This window comes from Amaranthus tricolor, chromosome 5 (assembly GCF_026212465.1).
Source record: "Amaranthus tricolor cultivar Red isolate AtriRed21 chromosome 5, ASM2621246v1, whole genome shotgun sequence".
Classification (NCBI taxonomy): domain Eukaryota; kingdom Viridiplantae; phylum Streptophyta; class Magnoliopsida; order Caryophyllales; family Amaranthaceae; genus Amaranthus; species Amaranthus tricolor.
The window spans coordinates 26,370,267-26,387,061 of NC_080051.1; the positions used below are offsets into that span (position 1 = coordinate 26,370,267).

A 16,795-nucleotide genomic window follows, 5' to 3' on the forward strand; every position below is an offset into this window, starting at 1 on the left:
TGATGACATACGCTGACAAAGAAGTTGTTTTCGACTTACCTTCGATAGCAAACATCATATGCAACAAACGTGCCCTTAATTTAATAAACCATTTAGAATTAATTCATCATAATCAGGAACTAAAGAACTAAAGACGATCAAGAGAAAGGATGAAGAGAAGAAGGGATGAAGAGAAGAAGGTTGTCACTTATATTTAATACATTTTGCCAATTACTTTACTGATAATTATCCTTTAGGATATTTTTATTTTAGGAAATATTTTTATCACTTTAATTCTTATCTAATTATCTACATATATTTTTGAAGTTCATTTGTTAGATTCATAAGGGATGTTTATATTTAGTTTTACAAAATGTACGTTTATAATAACTAAATAATTGAAATTTCATTAGTTTAGTAATAATAAAGGTAAAATATATTGGAATCTTTTTATTGACCAAACTCCAAATGGAAAACCAAAATACTGATTTATTTTCTTAACCTACTCTTTTCTGGTCATCATTAATATTAAGAGTATTGTATTTATTTCTTGGTGCATTTGCATTGATGTTATCAATGTTTATTATCCATACGTATTTGTAGACTTGTAGTATCCACAAATGCATGGACAATCGATAAAGGTGATATTAAATATTGACCCTTCATATATGAACAAGATAGACTGAGAAAAAAAAAGGAAGTAGTAATAATCGAATTCAGCTTTTATTTGAAGAAAGTGATATATATTATAATTGAGACAAAACTCGATTCGTTAAGTGATTACCTTAGAAGTAAAAGAAGAAATTAAAAGGGGGGCTGAAAAAAAAGATTTTAGACATTAAAAAAAGGTTTAAGAAGAACGCTAATTGAAAACGATTGAGTATAGATTATCAAATTAGCATCATCATCATCATACCCAGTGTATCTCGTTCATAGAAAAATTATGAATAGGGTCTGGGGAGGAAAGAACGGCGGCACCTCATATTCATAAAGGAGAGCGCGGCTAAAGGAGTCCCCCGGCTTGAGATTGATAAGGAGACGTAGCTACACGGGAAAGATAAATTAACTGCATATAAATAAAATAAATAAGTAGAACCAACTATAGAAAAAAGAAAACAAAAACTAATAATAAAAAAAACGAGAGAAGCAAGATGGCAAGAATACCAAAAGGTAATTTAAGAGAACATCAGTAGTCTAAAACATGGATATAGAGTCTTCAACTACCCCTATCCCTAGTCAGGCCCTCAGAGAGGTTTAACTCATGTAAGTCAACTTTTATTTGCTCATCCCAAGTTCTCCTGAGTCTTCCTCGACTCCTCTTACCCTCTACTATAATGCTTTCTATCCTCCTCACAAGGGCGGCGAAAGTTTTTCTCTGCACATGTCCAAACCACCTCAATCTATTTTCGCGCATTTTTCAAAAAATAGGGGCTACCCTTAGTTTGTCCCTAAACTCTTGGTTTCTAATTCGATCCATCAATCTGTGCCACACATCCACCTCAGCATACGCATTTCTGTAACTTCCATCTTATGTTCAAAAATCTTTTTTACAGGCCAACATTCACTCCCATTATATAGCAGAGTAGGTCTGATTGCCGCCCGGTAGAATTTTCCTTTTAACTTGCTTGGGAATTTCCTATCACATAGCACTATGGTGGCTGCTCGCCACTTGAGTCAACCCTCTTGTATAAGATGATTTACATCTTCGTCAATCTCCCCATTCCTTTGAATTCTCAAATACTTGTACTTGGTTGTACTTTTAACAACTGCTTCATCAATGAACACCTCTGGTTTACCTACCGGTGTTGTCCCACTAAAGTCACAGCGCAAATACTCGGTCTTCGTAAGACTTATGCGCAACCCTTTACCTTCTAAAGCTTTCCTCTATTCATCCAATTTATTACTAACCTCCTCTTTAGTTTCTGCTATCAACACTATGTCGTCAGCGAATAGCATGCACCACGATACTTTGAACTAGCAAAATGAACTTTGGTTAAAATAGTTTATCAGATTGAACTTCAACTATTATGTTTGTTTGGGCGAACTTTGAACCTAAATTTCAGCCTATAAACTTTTACTTGTTGGTGACCTTTATATCAAGTCACTTATTGACGTGACTTTTAATGTGCTGCCAAGTATTGACACATCATGATAAAGACACCACACGTACAACCACATCAGAATAGAAGACCACGTGTACAGTCATATAAGCAAATTACTCTCTTTGTCCGATGCTAACAGTCTGTCTCACACAAAAATTTATGCAAATTTTGTGTTTTTTAAGGATCGGGTAAAAACAGGCCAGGCCCCATGACGTGAGCCTCATTAGCGGAGGCCCTGAAGGTCAGGCCCAGATTATTTGAGAGCTCAATTTTTTTTTGTTACCTTTAAAAATTCACAAATTAATATTGTTAAACTATTGTTAATATGGTTGCATTTTCTCTTGGTGAATTTGAATAATTAAGCAAGTCAGCCTTTTGTCTGATTGGAAAAAAATTAGGATTTTATTAATTGTCACTTTAAAATTAATGAGATATACGTCAAAAACAACGATATCAATATTGCCCTTGTTTATATTGGAATTAAGGGGTTATTTGGTATAAATCACAAAAAAGAAATGGAATGAAAAAAGTTAAGTAAAGAAAAGAATATTAATAAATATTAAATTATTAATTGTTTGATATAAATATGGTAAGGAAATACGATAATGATTATCCTTTTTCTTATTACTCCTAGAAAATGATCGAAGGAAACTAAAATTACGCAATTCTAAAAAATCTATACAAAATGGGCCATAAAAAGCTAACTAATGGTGAGACATTAAGATACATAAAAAAAAAATTAGAGTTTATAGGCGAAAATATGATTAGTTTTGTTTAGTAGTGAAATAAATATTTAAAATATCAATATTGCCCTTAAATCTCTTGTTTAACGGGTATATGCCTATATGGTGAGCCACACAAAATACAACGAAGTAAGTTATAAATTAGTTAATATTTTAATTAATCATTGTATTTTTATCTTTAACTATTTTACTAATATATGATGTAGTATAATTTAAAGAGTGTAAAAATATAATAAAAATTACAATAATTCAATGATTGGATAACATATTTGTAATTTAAAGTTAGAGGATCAAATTCTAATTTAAACTATTTTTTTAATAAATTTATATTATAATGTCATTACTCTTTATCTTTCATGATTTTACATTCATAATTTTACATTCATTATTTTTAGTATGTGTTTATGATTTTTGCTATCTTAATTTTAAAAGTTCTTCAAGACATACTAGGCAAATATATGAAGTCAAAAACTTTTTTTTAAAAAAAAAAGATAATTATAGGGAAGCTTCAACTCTATTTGTTGAATACTATAATTTTTTTATGATTTAAATTCATTTCAGTCTACATGATTTTAAAATTCTCATAGTTCAACTTGAATAAAATAAGTAAAACAGACCTAAGAAAGAACTACTTAATCTGTTTTCATTTGTTTTTCCCATTTATATTTTTTTTTCGCGGATTCCAATGCAAACTTAAAAGTTAATTAATTTTAATCACGAGTTTTTGGAAATTTTTAAAAAATATTATTTAAAAATATATATTAAGACGAATCTATCATAATCAAACATAAATATATTTTTTTATATAGATCAATAAATTATAATCAAATTTAACATTAAAATTGGTAAATCAAATTAAATAAAGAAAAAATTGTTTATATAAAAAACGGAGGAATAGTATGATTTCACAAATAAGTGCAACGGGATTGAGTGGCGATCTCACAATTAAACGTAAGGAGTGATTACTGAGCACCAAAACAAACAAATTGTTATATAAAGTGTGTTCATCTCTGTTTTCCAACGCCATCAAAATCGTTCTCTTTTCCTAAAACAAATTTACTTTAACGCCTTTCTGCGATTCGAACTCTCTCTCTCTCTCTCTCTCTGTTCTAATTTCACCGAAATGTAAGAAAAATTGATTTCTTCTACATATATTTTGCATGCATGTATTCATATTTACGATTTATGATTGATTATACGTTATAATTCCATATTCTGAATTTTGCATGATTTTGATGATGAATAGGGAAAAAGAAAAGTTGAAGGCAATGGATGCAGAACAACTGAGAGAGTATGGTCATCAAATGGTGGATTTTGTTGCTGATTACTATAAATCCATTGAGGATTTCCCTGTTCTTAGCCAAGTTCAGGTATCTGTATCTCATCTCTTCCCTTTCGTACCCTAATTTGATTATGCGAAAATCGAATTGATGTTGATGATTAAGTCCGATATAAATAAGAAACTTACGGAAGCATTAATAAACTGAGCGATGATAATTCGTTATAAATTCACGTATGAATAAATGAATTAGTATTTTGTGATGATGCTGTGCTTGACAGTTGCGTTTTTGTGAGTTTGAATGCTCCTAATTTAAGTGACAGTTGTATAAGTTGTTTGACAGTAACAGTTGCTGATCGAGTCTGTTCTATACCAATGAACCTTAATAGAGTCTGAAACCACACAAATTTGATCTGATCCAAACTGATATTTGCAATATCAAACATTAATGCACCGATTAACGTGTATTTATCTTAAAATTTTTAAGATAATATTATTTTAATTGATACAACAAATGCTTATATATAGTGTTTATTGTTTAAATTTATATTTATCAGTACTTCTATTTTTATGTCTACTTTTTAAGAAGTTATGATCATATGGTATAATTAGCAAGGATATGGTACGGTGGTGCTTAAATAATTAAATCATTTTACGTATAAAAGTGATTGTGATTTTATGCAAGTGTTGGTAATAGTTTGCATGTGAGTGAGATTTCACTGTCATTAAAATAGTGGTTATAAAATTGCATATAATGTTTGGTGAGGTCATCTTCCACTACCATATGGGTTTGAAAAAGATTGAGCCTCATCAAGTGTGTATATAAGTTAATGATTCTGAACCCCCGTTGATGTGGGTTATAAAAGTGCATATAATGTTTGGTGAGGTCATCTTCCACTACCATATGGGTTTGAAAAAAAGTGAACCTCCTCAAGTGTGTATATAAGTTAATGATTCTGAACCCATGTGTGCCCCGTTGATGTGGGTTATAAAATTGCATATAAGGTTTGGTGAGTCATCTTCCACTACCATATGGGTTTGAAAAAGAGTGCACCTCATCAAGTGTGTGTATATAAGTTAATGATTCTGAGCGCATGTGTGCCCCGTTGATGTGTCCACACCAGTGGATTCACAAGGTGATTTTGTGAAAAATTGTCACATAGTATCAGAGCAAATGATAGTCTATGGATATGATATGATGTGGCTCACATGTGAGGGGAGTGTTGGAATACTTAATATGTGAGAATGATCGCAGATCATTAAAATAGTGTTACCCATGGGCTTGTATGGCCGAGATCATGTGTACCCTGTGAGTGTATCCACACGAGATACACTCACGAGGCACGGTGTGATTATGTGATAAATTATCACGGACTAAACAATCATTAAAAATTGCAAAGTGAGTCAACATAAAATAATTAGGTGCAAATTAAATGGGATATAGGTAGTTATAAGTTGTGTTTAGTGTAAGATTTTAATGAGTAGTTATAATTTTACATGTTTTGGACATTATTTTGGACATTTAAGCTATTTTTAGGAGTAATTTCAAATGGGGATAGAAATATCATTGTAAGATTGTTTAACTTGTTCCTTTTTTGGCCTAAGTTAAAGGGGAATGTTTTTTTATGGGAAGTGTGAAATAATTTGGTGTGTAAATATATTGATTTCTATCGATGAAATTGCTTCCACTGTGTTATTATTCTGTATAATGTGTGCAAAATGATCTTTATTAATACGTGGACCAGCACCAAATTGTTCTTTTCAACATCTCATTAGAATTATCAAGCCTGTGGTTATGCTACATTTGTTCTATAAAATTTTCCCTACTTCCTTTAAAAGTCCCATCATATTTGGCCTTCTTTAATATTTTGGAAATGATCCACATTTTTTGTATTTTCATCCACACATTTAAGTTGTCTTTTCAGTATAATTTACACATTTCTTCTAATTTTCCGTATCACTTTATCCACTTTGAGCTGAAGTTGGCAGGCAACTAGTCAAGCTTTAAAATAAGCAAGTCTTTTAGGTTTAAAAATGTGCGCCCAATTGTTCTTACCTTCTGTTTTAGGAACCTTTTGTGTTCCCTATACTCTTAAGTCTCTAACGATGCCCAACATATGCCTTTTATTCATTGGGAATTGACATCAGACATAAATGGTTGAGATTATGAGCGAAGATTAGAGTTGTCATAAAGTAAACCATAATGGGTTCTTCGGGATACCTCAAAATATATATAAAAAAAAAAACACACCTCTTGTGATGAAACTCAAGTACATAAAGCAATAGTTTATAGCCAACTCTGACAGGAATGTCTGTTTTGTTCACTTATTACAGAATATACATGCAAGTTTGTATACATGCTCTTGTCAGGCTAGCGTCAATTGATTAATTGTGATTTTGTTATTATCTTACAAAGTCTACATGAATAGAATCCATTGATGATAGAACAAAGTTCTTTCCCCCCTCCCAAATAATTAAAATCTACTGTGAGGCAAATTGTGTACTTGACGTGTTTTTCAATTGAACTTTAATTGAGTTAAAAGTAAATTTACTAGTCTTAGACCAAAATTTAACATATGGAATTGAGATGAAATTACTGTGCTATGAGGATTGGAGCAATATGACGACTAAAATTTAGTGAACTTCATCTTATTAGAAATCATGTGAAGAATGTGAACAGAATTTGTAATGTATGTATTTAGATCTATATACTCATAAGTCATCACCATTAATCTTGCATTTGCTGTGCTATGCAGCCAGGGTATCTTGGTAAGCTTATACCTGACTCTCCTCCAATTCATCCAGAATCTTTACAAGATGTTTTAGATGGTTAGTTCATTAGTGAGCACTTTATGTCTAATCAAAGATTAGGTTGTTATTAACCAAATAATATTTCTTTGTTTTTCTATGAATAATTATGTATATTTTGCATTGTAAAATATAATTGAACAAATAAAATGAAATGTGGTATTTCTGCAGATGTAAAATCAAAAATATTTCAAGGGGTAACACATTGGCAAAGTCCAGGCTATTTTGCATATTTCCCTTCTAATAGTAGTATTGCTGGATTCCTGGGTGAAATGTTGAGCTCTGGCTTGAACATAGTTGGGTTTAGTTGGATAAGTTGTCCTGCAGCAACTGAACTTGAAGTAATTGTTCTAGATTGGCTTGCTAAGTTACTCAAGTTGCCTGATGTCTTCCTTTCTACCGGTAATTGTACTTTTTTTGTCGAACTGGTTGTTACATTCATCAGAATCTTAGCCTAGAAGCACAAGCAATAATGTCATCGATCAAATTTCTATGTCACAAAAGTTGGGACTTCTTAGTTATAGCACAAATGGTTACTCTTTTTCTCCCAATTAATGTGCCACTATTTGGGCCACGTCCTACACCTACCTCATCGTTTTATTTCTAGAGCCTTGTGGTAAAGCATATGCCAAAACATTGAGTAATTAATTCAATTAATAATCTGATGTTTAAGGCTGCATAATGTTATAGTATTATGTACTATTTTGTATCTAAGTTTAAATATTCCATCTGAAATGAGGTGTGGATGAGGATCTAACTTACAATCTTTTCTTATGTTGGCTTCTAATTTCTCCTCATAAACTATGTTGAGTAACCATCATAAGCAAAAGCTTAATCTGATGGTTGGATTCAGGTGGATAAGTGATATTAATTTTAAAAATAGAAAGTACTATTTTTACTTAATAAATTATTATTAATATTGTATAGGTTTACACATTAGAATTTCAAAATCTTAATACTATTTACAAATTTTAAAATTGTGTAGGTCTTTCACTTAATAAACGATTGTTTATTTGCATTATTTAAAGTAGGAAATTTTAACTTTTAAGTATTTGATCTTTAGGTGAATAGCTTGTAAAAATCTTCCCTTTCGTTTATCTTACAAAATTTCACTTTTACACATTATTTTCTCCTAAAAATTTAAATAACCTGACTTATTAAACAAGTTGCTTGATGCCCTAAAAAACAAGTTGCATGGCATTATGTGAACTGGGGTTAGAGTTTGTTCAATTGATCTTGCACCATTAGAATCCTCCATTATTTATCTTTATTACCCATTCTTGTATTTTGACATTTATTTTAAAATAAAAATAAAATGTTAAAATTAAGAATAATCATTAAATTGAGTAATGGACCCTCCATTACATTTTAAGTAATGGAGAGATCCTAACTCGATCTCGCAGGGGAAGAAGAGGGGAAGGGGTGACGCAGGATTGGGGAGCATGGGTGGTGTACAGTGAAGGGGTTGTTGACAATTTTCCCCAATTTGATTTTTTTTTCTTTTTTTTCTGTATTTTAAAATTTTTTGTTTTCCTGTTTTTAATCATCTTTTTGTTTTATATTTTATTTTTTTTTTAACTCTAATAAATTAATTAATTATAATTTGGCCTATAACGATTTTTATATTTTTTTAAATTTAAATAACCTTTTATTTTATACTATGTGAACAAAATTGGTGGATCCTTTAGAATAAAATAATACTTTTTCCGTTTCAAAATACGTGTAACATTTGTTTTTTCACGCGATCCAATGCACTAATTTAATTCTTAATATCTATAATTATGTATAATAAAAATTATAAAAAATTTAATATTAATAATCTTTACATTGAGACGAATTAAACAAGATCTCATTTAACTATGTTTTAATTTATAAATTAAAAATTAATTACAAATTAAGGGAGATAAGTAAATAGTGTAAGTATTTCTCATATTGCGAGTAAATTAGAACAGAGGAAGGATATGAAGATAGACATGTATAGGATAAATAAAAGTCAATCCTTTAAAAGATAACCAATTAAAAGTCAGACTTTGGTATATTTTTAAAGTAAGTTTTGTTCGGTATAGAACTTACATTGAATGCAAAGTAGGGGAAAAGAATACGTTGTAATCATAGCTGAACTAGTGTTTTTGCAGGAAAAGGAGGAGGCGTAATACAGGGAACTGCTAGTGAAGCAGTTCTAGTTGCATTATTAGCTGCGCGTGATAAAATGTTGAAATTAGTTGGTAAAGATTCTCTTGGGAAACTGGTTGTCTATTCAGCTGATCAAACTCATGCTTCCGTCAAAAAAGCTTGTCAGGTTTATTTGCTTTCCTGATTCTTTCAGTTGGGTCATATTCGTTGTATTGAATGTCATTGTGGTTTATGGAGTTATAAATAGCTTCTACCAATTAGTGGAAATGGTAATAATTTTGATGAAATAAATTTAGTGCTCACTGATGGCATTTGGTGTATGAATTCACTAACTAAACCGAAAGATAGGGCCTATTATACCTTCACTAATTTAAAGATGTTTTACTATACAAGATAATGAGTACATTGAAGGATATATTGCCAAAGACAAGATAATGCAAAGAATGAAGTTAAATACATGTCCTTGATGTGTACTTATTGGTTAGTGCACTCATGCAACGTTAAAATTTTAGTGCGTAATTGATAAGGTGCATAATAATCTTCTAATTTTGATCAACTATCCAAATATTAAAATAAGAAAAACTGGAGTAACACATAAGCTCATTGGTGTGTGAGGTTTGGACACGTCGAATCCTTTACAATGCAGCATAGGTATGGAAACTGGACAATACATATTGAACCAAATTGTGGAAATATATCATAGATGTTCGAGGATGAATTTAGACAAATACATCACGAGGTTCGAGTTCAAGTAACGTAGGCACATCGTTATATGGATAAAAACTAAAAGGAATTATGTTACTCATAAAATTCTGAAATTTTATATTTTGTTTTTGCTGCCTGATAATAGATTGCAGGAGTCCACCCTGAAAACTTCAGGATCTTGAAGACCAATCCATTGAGTTCATATGCTCTTTCTCCTGAAGTAGTTTCTGAAGCTGTATCGCAGGATGTTGCTTCTGGTTTAATACCTCTTCTATTATGTGCAACTGTAAGGATGATAATCACTACTACTTCCATATCTCGATTGACATTCATGTTGGTCCTGTAATTTCTACTATACTTACATGAATATAAATGTCAAATCTGTTCCAGACTTCCAGTTAAATCATGAGATTTTAACATTTGCAGCTACTCAGAATAGAGGCCAAGATTGATCTTAAATCATAATCATTGGTGGCTTACTCTAATATTGTTTTAATTAAACTATTAGATTTATGTGTGGTACAGTGGGAGTGCTTTTATAATTGTGTTATAGCCATTCTGTTTCTTAATGTCTAGAAAGTACTAACATAGGCTGCTCATTGTCAAAATTATGGACTTATGGTTGGATAAAACCTACTTCAAAAACAATGTGAGTTACTCCCTCTGTCCCCACGAAATACACCTTTTTTTATTAGGTACTTCTATAATATTGATTTGCAAGTAAAGAGTAAATATAACAAGTAGGTGATAGAAATGAGTAGAGCAGACGAAATAAGAGAATAAGTTTATGGATGAAATTAAGAAAAAAGTAGGACCATGGAAATGGTGCAATAAAAGTGGACAAATTTAAATAGAAAGATGTGCAAATTAATGGGGATAGAGGGGATACTAGTTACTAAGTACTCGGTCACTTTCATTTTTATTCTTTGCACTTTGACTTTTACGGTCAAACTTTTCAAGATCTAACCATTAATACCTTAATAAGATGTATAATAATTATTGTTATAAATTAAATTATTTCTCAACAATTTGTCTCAAAATTTAATTTTATAAAATTTATTTTTTCATAAAAGTAACCTATTGAAATTTATAGTACTATACAACTAGAGAAAATAACAGTCGTTATTTGGTGGAAGTGTAAAGAATAAAAAGAATTGGATGTAGTACTCGAAAATTCACTGCAATGACTAAAAAACACTGAAATGATGTAAGGTATTCCTTTGTTGATTAAAGGGACAAACTGTTTCCCTTTGGCAAGTATGCTTTCATGTGTTGTGATGATTTTGTAATAGTCTGAGTGAATAATAAAAGTTTCTCTATAATATTTAGTGTAAGATGTGTTTCAAATTGCTTGCAGATTGGTACAACCTCATCAACAGCAGTTGACCCGTTGCCTGCTCTTGGAAAGATCGCTAAGGTATCAGTCAATTGTTCCAAGAGTTTCATCAATCTTCTTACTTGGAAAACTTCTAATCGTTTCAGCCTTTTAAAGTAGCTAATTCAACTGTGCAATACTTGAAAGTTGCCGGTGTGTATCAGTCATGTAACATCTAGTTTCAATATCAATAAAATATTTGAAACCTTAACATCTTGTTTGGAATGTTGAAAGAGTAATGGAATTTGGTTTCACGTTGATGCTGCCTACGCTGGAAGTGCTTGTATCTGTCCTGAATACCGCCACTATCTCGATGGTATTGAAGAAGCGGACTCATTTTGTATGAATGCACATAAATGGTTCCTTACCAATTTCGATTGCTCAGCGCTCTGGGTTACGGTATGCTACCTGATATTTTCTGCATTTATCTGTTAAACAGTCTAAAGTACCTGAATTTTTGTCACAATGAAATCTTGCTGCACATATGATGTTTGATGTTGATGGTTGCTAAGAATTTGCCTAATTGCCTCTACATTGGTAATGGGAATTCTTTGACAGCCAATTGTCTTGCAGTTTTTCTAGCAGTGCTAATAGACCTGGCATGTTCACGTATCACTCTTTTCATTGATTGATACTAAAATAGTTCAAAGCTGCATAAAAAAATGGCTTTTCATAAGGCCTTGACGCACAGCACTCACCATTCCGTCACCATTCTTGATTCATTTTGTACTTTGTTTATCTTTGTCCCCTCGAAAACACGTTGTGACAGTATTCTGAATTACATTTTAAAAAAAAATCTGAATTGCAAATCTTCCTAGTCATATCCTACTCAAGTATTGTGTTTCCATTCATCTATTTCTGGCTTTCTGCTTAATATACAAGCTAAGTTGTTGAAATATTTTCCAGACCTATGGTGCAAGCTGAATAGGCAACGTAATTTTGAGTTTTATAGAATTAATCATCTAATAATTGATTATGTGATAGTTGATTCTACAAGTCCTCTTTCCATACATTGGGGTCTCACTTTATTTTCTGTTTCAGGACAGAGCTGCTCTTATCGAATCATTGTCCACTTATCCAGAGTATTTGAGAAACAAAGTAAGCTATTGTATTCTCTTTTGTTTGATTATTTTAGTATCTGGTTCATAGATTTCGGGAACATATGACTTGCTTCTCTCACCAGGCTTCAGAAACAAATACAGTTGTGGATTATAAAGATTGGCAAATTCCACTCGGTCGTCGATTCAGGCTAGTCTCAAACATTAACATTAAGGCTGTAGATGCAAATATAATCTTGACATCATGTATATGAAAGTTGTACATTAGACTAACTAAATATATTTAAGTGGTTAGATTGGTGAACATTATGTCATACTGATTGATTGAATTGATTAGAAGCTCTAATCTTCACGGTGACATACTATTAGAAGCTCTCATCACGGCTTGCGTAAATACTGCATCGACTTCACCAATTGTTGCTCAATTAAAAGTATGCATTAATATATTGCAGATCTCTGAAACTGTGGATGGTTTTGAGGTTATACGGCCAGGAAGGCTTACAAGCATACATTAGAAATCATATATCTTTGGCAAAACGATTTGAAGACCTTGTTCGTCAGGATTCAAGATTTGAGGTAATTCTCTTTACCAAACTCATAAGTTTCGGTTCTTTGGCAAGGTTAGCTGCCACATGGTAACTAGCCACGCCTAAATTCAGCAGTGATATGAGGTTTCACTGAGACAATGCTCCGCATGCAAGATTATAGTTTCATATTCTGACCATGTTGTTAGAACTTAAAAGTTATAAATCCCCTTTTTCCGAACATCATTATCATCATATTTCGTATATCATGCTCATAGAAGTTATGATCGGGGTATGGTGAGGGTTGGATGATGACGGACCATACCCTTACCAAAAGAGATAAGGATTGTGGCCATCGAGACCCTCAACTCGAGAATGACCTGGAAATGAAAACAAATGACCTAGTACACACCCCCTTTTTCTACAAACAACACCCTCTATCTTTTGTTTTTTTACTTCTCTTCACTAAGTTTTTTATTCAATTCATCACCTTTCAAACAACAACCACTAGACTTAATTATGCCTCAAAGTCTTCTGTTTTATCAAGATTCAGTTTTAAATCTTATCAATTTATTGTATCTCATGTATTTTCTGGGATGATTATATTATCTATGAACAGGTGGTTACACCTAGGACATTTGCATTAGTATGTTTCCGGCTGTTGCCTCCTGATGATGATGAAAGCCAGTGTGATAAGCTCAACCGTGAGCTCTTAGAAGCTGTAAATTCTACCGGAAAGATTTTCATTTCTCACTCGGTATGCCATACTAATTCTAAAATTTTCGAATAAACCACTGATAACATATGACCTATGTTAATCATAATTTCTACTCTTATTCATGTCTATAGGTTTTGTCTGGCAAATATATGTTACGCCTGGCTGTTGGAGCACCACTAACCGAGAAGAAGCACATAGATGCATCATGGGAGATATTTCAAGAAAAGGCCACCATTTTATTGAAGCCATTTCAAAATGGCACCCATATTTGTTCAAATGGTATTGTCATTACTCATTATTGCTGGCAACATCTGATTAATGTTCAAATACTTCCATATGTTTCATGCTCTTATACTTCCTAAGTATGTATATAACGATCGCTTTTTTTTTTAATCTATGAATGTTCTGATTTACAGGTTCTAACTAGGATGAAGAGACAAAACTTACAATCTGGTGTTGCTAACTGCAATCCCATTCAAATCTTCAAAATATACAAAATATTAATTTTATAGGTATGTTTTGCCGTCTTTCATTCCTCTTCAAACCTTGACCGTAGTTTTTATAAGCAGGATACATTGGGTATAATAATGATGATTCATATTTATAGATGTCCACTTTATGAAGAACTTTTATACTTTGAATGTACTTTATAGACTGCAAAAATGCAAAACTTCCTAAGAACTCTTATTTATCGTTATTCACTTATTTGGCTTAGCTTAGATCATTGGAAATCGTACAAAATACAAACTTGACGTGCAAAATTTAGGTCGTTGTATTTTATCAATTGACTCGTAAATATTCTTAAATAGATGAAACTTATACTACCTCACCTTAAAGGCGTATTTTAGACTCATACTATAACTTGTGGTATAATTGTTATCATAATCCAGAATGAATCCACAATTTACGCTATTATGTCTTTATTACATAATTCTGAATGAGTCCACATTTTAGACTGATGAACAACATCGAAGCTATACGCATTATCTACTCCTTTTGTCTTCCTGATAATGCAAAAATTTATAATTGCACGAGAATTAAGAAAATACAGTGAGATAATTAAATTGCGTGGATATAATTGAAAAGTAGAAAAACTAAAATGAGATGTGAATAAAAATTGAAGCAATGGTGAAGGCGCCCAAAATAGATCTTTCATCGACTTTTCAAAGCTTCAATGTACAATCCAATCAGAGTACTAGCTGAGAGTCACTTACATTTGTTTAATTTGCTTAACAAAAAATCAAATACCCCTCCCTCTTGGAGTATAATTTGCTTATACTCTAAGTAGAAGTTTCAGGTTGTGTCGTTTTCAATTTGAATGCATTTAGTCAATTAGTTTTTAAAAGACAAAATATTTGAAGAACATATAATAAATTATAATAATTTTCTTATATAATTATACATGTTTTAACGATGTAACTACAATTCAAAATCAAAAAAAAGAAAAAACAATCGATAAGATAGTGAGTATTGAACAAACAATATAACATGGAACTAAAAACATATTTATCGATTTTTTAAAAAAATCGATCAAAAGGTCAAATTTGCTTTATTGTCAGGTTTGAATTATTTTTTTAACTCAAATAATTTTTGAAGTTAATTTTTTCAAATTATTACGGAATAAATTTTAATTGGATTACAATTTTCAAAGTATAATGGAATAAATTTTAGTTGGATTACAATCAATTGGATTAAAATTAAAGTTTGAAAAGAGTAGATTTCATTTCTAGCAGTCAAGTCAAGTGACAAATAAAAACAGGAAAGACTTTAAAAAAAATATATCTTGAAGCCACACGGACTATAGGCAAGAATTTATGCAACCATTATAACAAATTTAAATTTTCGTGGCATTGAATTAGCTGCTTAAAAAAAATGTCATTGATTTATATTTTTAGTATAATAGAAATAATTATTGATTTTTATTTTAAGTTCCACTATAAGTGATTTAACGACATTTTATTTGGTCTTTAGTGGCATATATAATTGTTACTATAGTCTTTAGTGACATTTCTTTGAAATGTCACTAAATTGTATGTCGCAAAAAGCTTTAGTGAAATTTTGTGTTATGCTGTTAAAGGGTCTAATAAATGTCAGTAAATTCTCTATGTATACAATTACAAATTTAAAGTAACGACATTTAATATATATGTCGCTAAATATATCCCACTGAAAGTAAATTATGTTGTAGTGAACTTTAGAAAATTCAAAGTTTTTTATAATTAAAAATTATGAAAAGCTTTCATGGAAAATAATTTTCCAATAAATATTTCATTGTTTGAATTAAAAATCAAGACATATTGACTATTAGTAACAAGGAATAAAGGAATATAGCATCAAACAAATAAACTTGTCGCAGCTGTTTAAAATTCAATTTCATTAACCTCAGTACCTTACAAAGGGGTGCATGAGATAAGAAAAAGTCAAAACGCATTTTTATATCCTAGAACTTATAAAAAATGACCTTATATAGTACGTCACTATTATATACTTTCCTCACAAATTATTATATAGACGATTTTACTTAAGGCACATCTTTTATATATATATATATATATATATATATATATATATATATATATATATATATATATATATATATATATATATATTAAATAATTCAATCAATTTAAATTATGAAAAAATCTTAATATAAACTCTTTGATTTGTAATCGTCTTATTGAGATATAGTCTATACAAAAATAACTGTAAAAATATATAAATATCATTAAAAAAGAGTCAAATATATTCATAAAGATTAATAAGTGAGTGTAATTATTACTAAAAACATAGTAATAATTTCATTGGCATGAATAGAAGTCATAGATTAATCAATGATTGAAGATTTTTCTTACACTTTGTTATAGAAAATTTGACTAAAATAAGCAAAATTGAATAAAAAATTTCCAAAATAGGTATGGGAAAACTTAATTTTCAAAATAAGCATGTAAATCTCCAAACCTAAGTAAAAAGATTATTTATTGTTATTAACAATGAACAAAATCAAACCACAACTTAAAAAAACTACGTGCTTTTTTGAAAAAAGTATAATTTTACTTTTTTAGTTTAAATTTTTCTTTTAAATAAGAATTTAACTTTACCAAAATTAAAATCAATTCCCGTTTCGCTCTTAGCAGATTGGCCGTATCATAATTAGATAAAGGAAGTATTAAATACTTCATGTTGGTTTGTTGACTTGAAGGACGAAAAATGTCCTACGTTTCTACTTTCAAGTAGTCAAAATTCAAAAAATAGAACCCAAAATAAAAAATCAAAAAATAAAACTATAAAAGTAAAGAAAACACAAATTTTATGGTACTATGATTCTCTATTACTTTTTTATTAATTATGCTAAGATTTTAACATCTATTTTA

The 16,795-nt window shown here is 30.6% G+C and overlaps 1 protein-coding gene across 3 annotated transcripts; it reads left to right on the forward strand.

Moving 5' to 3' along the window:
• The first annotated feature begins 3,853 nt into the window (after positions 1 to 3,853).
• Positions 3,854 to 14,711, forward strand: LOC130813930 (phenylacetaldehyde synthase). Of its 3 annotated transcripts, XM_057679856.1 has the most exons (14): positions 3,854 to 3,949; positions 4,071 to 4,194; positions 6,860 to 6,932; positions 7,083 to 7,313; positions 9,047 to 9,210; positions 9,895 to 10,035; positions 11,107 to 11,166; positions 11,359 to 11,523; positions 12,166 to 12,222; positions 12,308 to 12,372; positions 12,635 to 12,758; positions 13,326 to 13,463; positions 13,556 to 13,703; positions 13,841 to 14,711. In XM_057679856.1, coding segments are annotated over exons 1-14 (1,503 nt in total). In that variant the 5' UTR covers positions 3,854 to 3,947; the 3' UTR covers positions 13,852 to 14,711. The 3 variants fall into 3 exon arrangements, with proteins under 3 accessions (XP_057535839.1, XP_057535838.1, XP_057535837.1); XM_057679855.1 differs by lacking the exon at positions 6,860 to 6,932 and having other exon boundaries at positions 3,938 to 3,949; positions 13,841 to 14,710; XM_057679854.1 differs by lacking the exon at positions 3,854 to 3,949 and having other exon boundaries at positions 4,063 to 4,194.
• The last annotated feature ends 2,084 nt before the right edge of the window (positions 14,712 to 16,795 follow it).

What these genes read in the sequence shown, in the direction of transcription:
- LOC130813930 (XM_057679854.1), top strand. Translation starts at nt 4,063, where the DNA reads ATGAATAGGGAAAAAGAAAAGTTGAAGGCAATGGATGCAGAACAACTG. An exon ending in CCGTCAAAAAAGCTTGTCAG is followed by an intron (nt 9,211 to 9,894) that starts GTTTATTTGCTT and finishes GCCTGATAATAG; the next exon opens with ATTGCAGGAGTCCACCCTGA. An exon ending in GCTCAGCGCTCTGGGTTACG is followed by an intron (nt 11,524 to 12,165) that starts GTATGCTACCTG and finishes TTTCTGTTTCAG; the next exon opens with GACAGAGCTGCTCTTATCGA.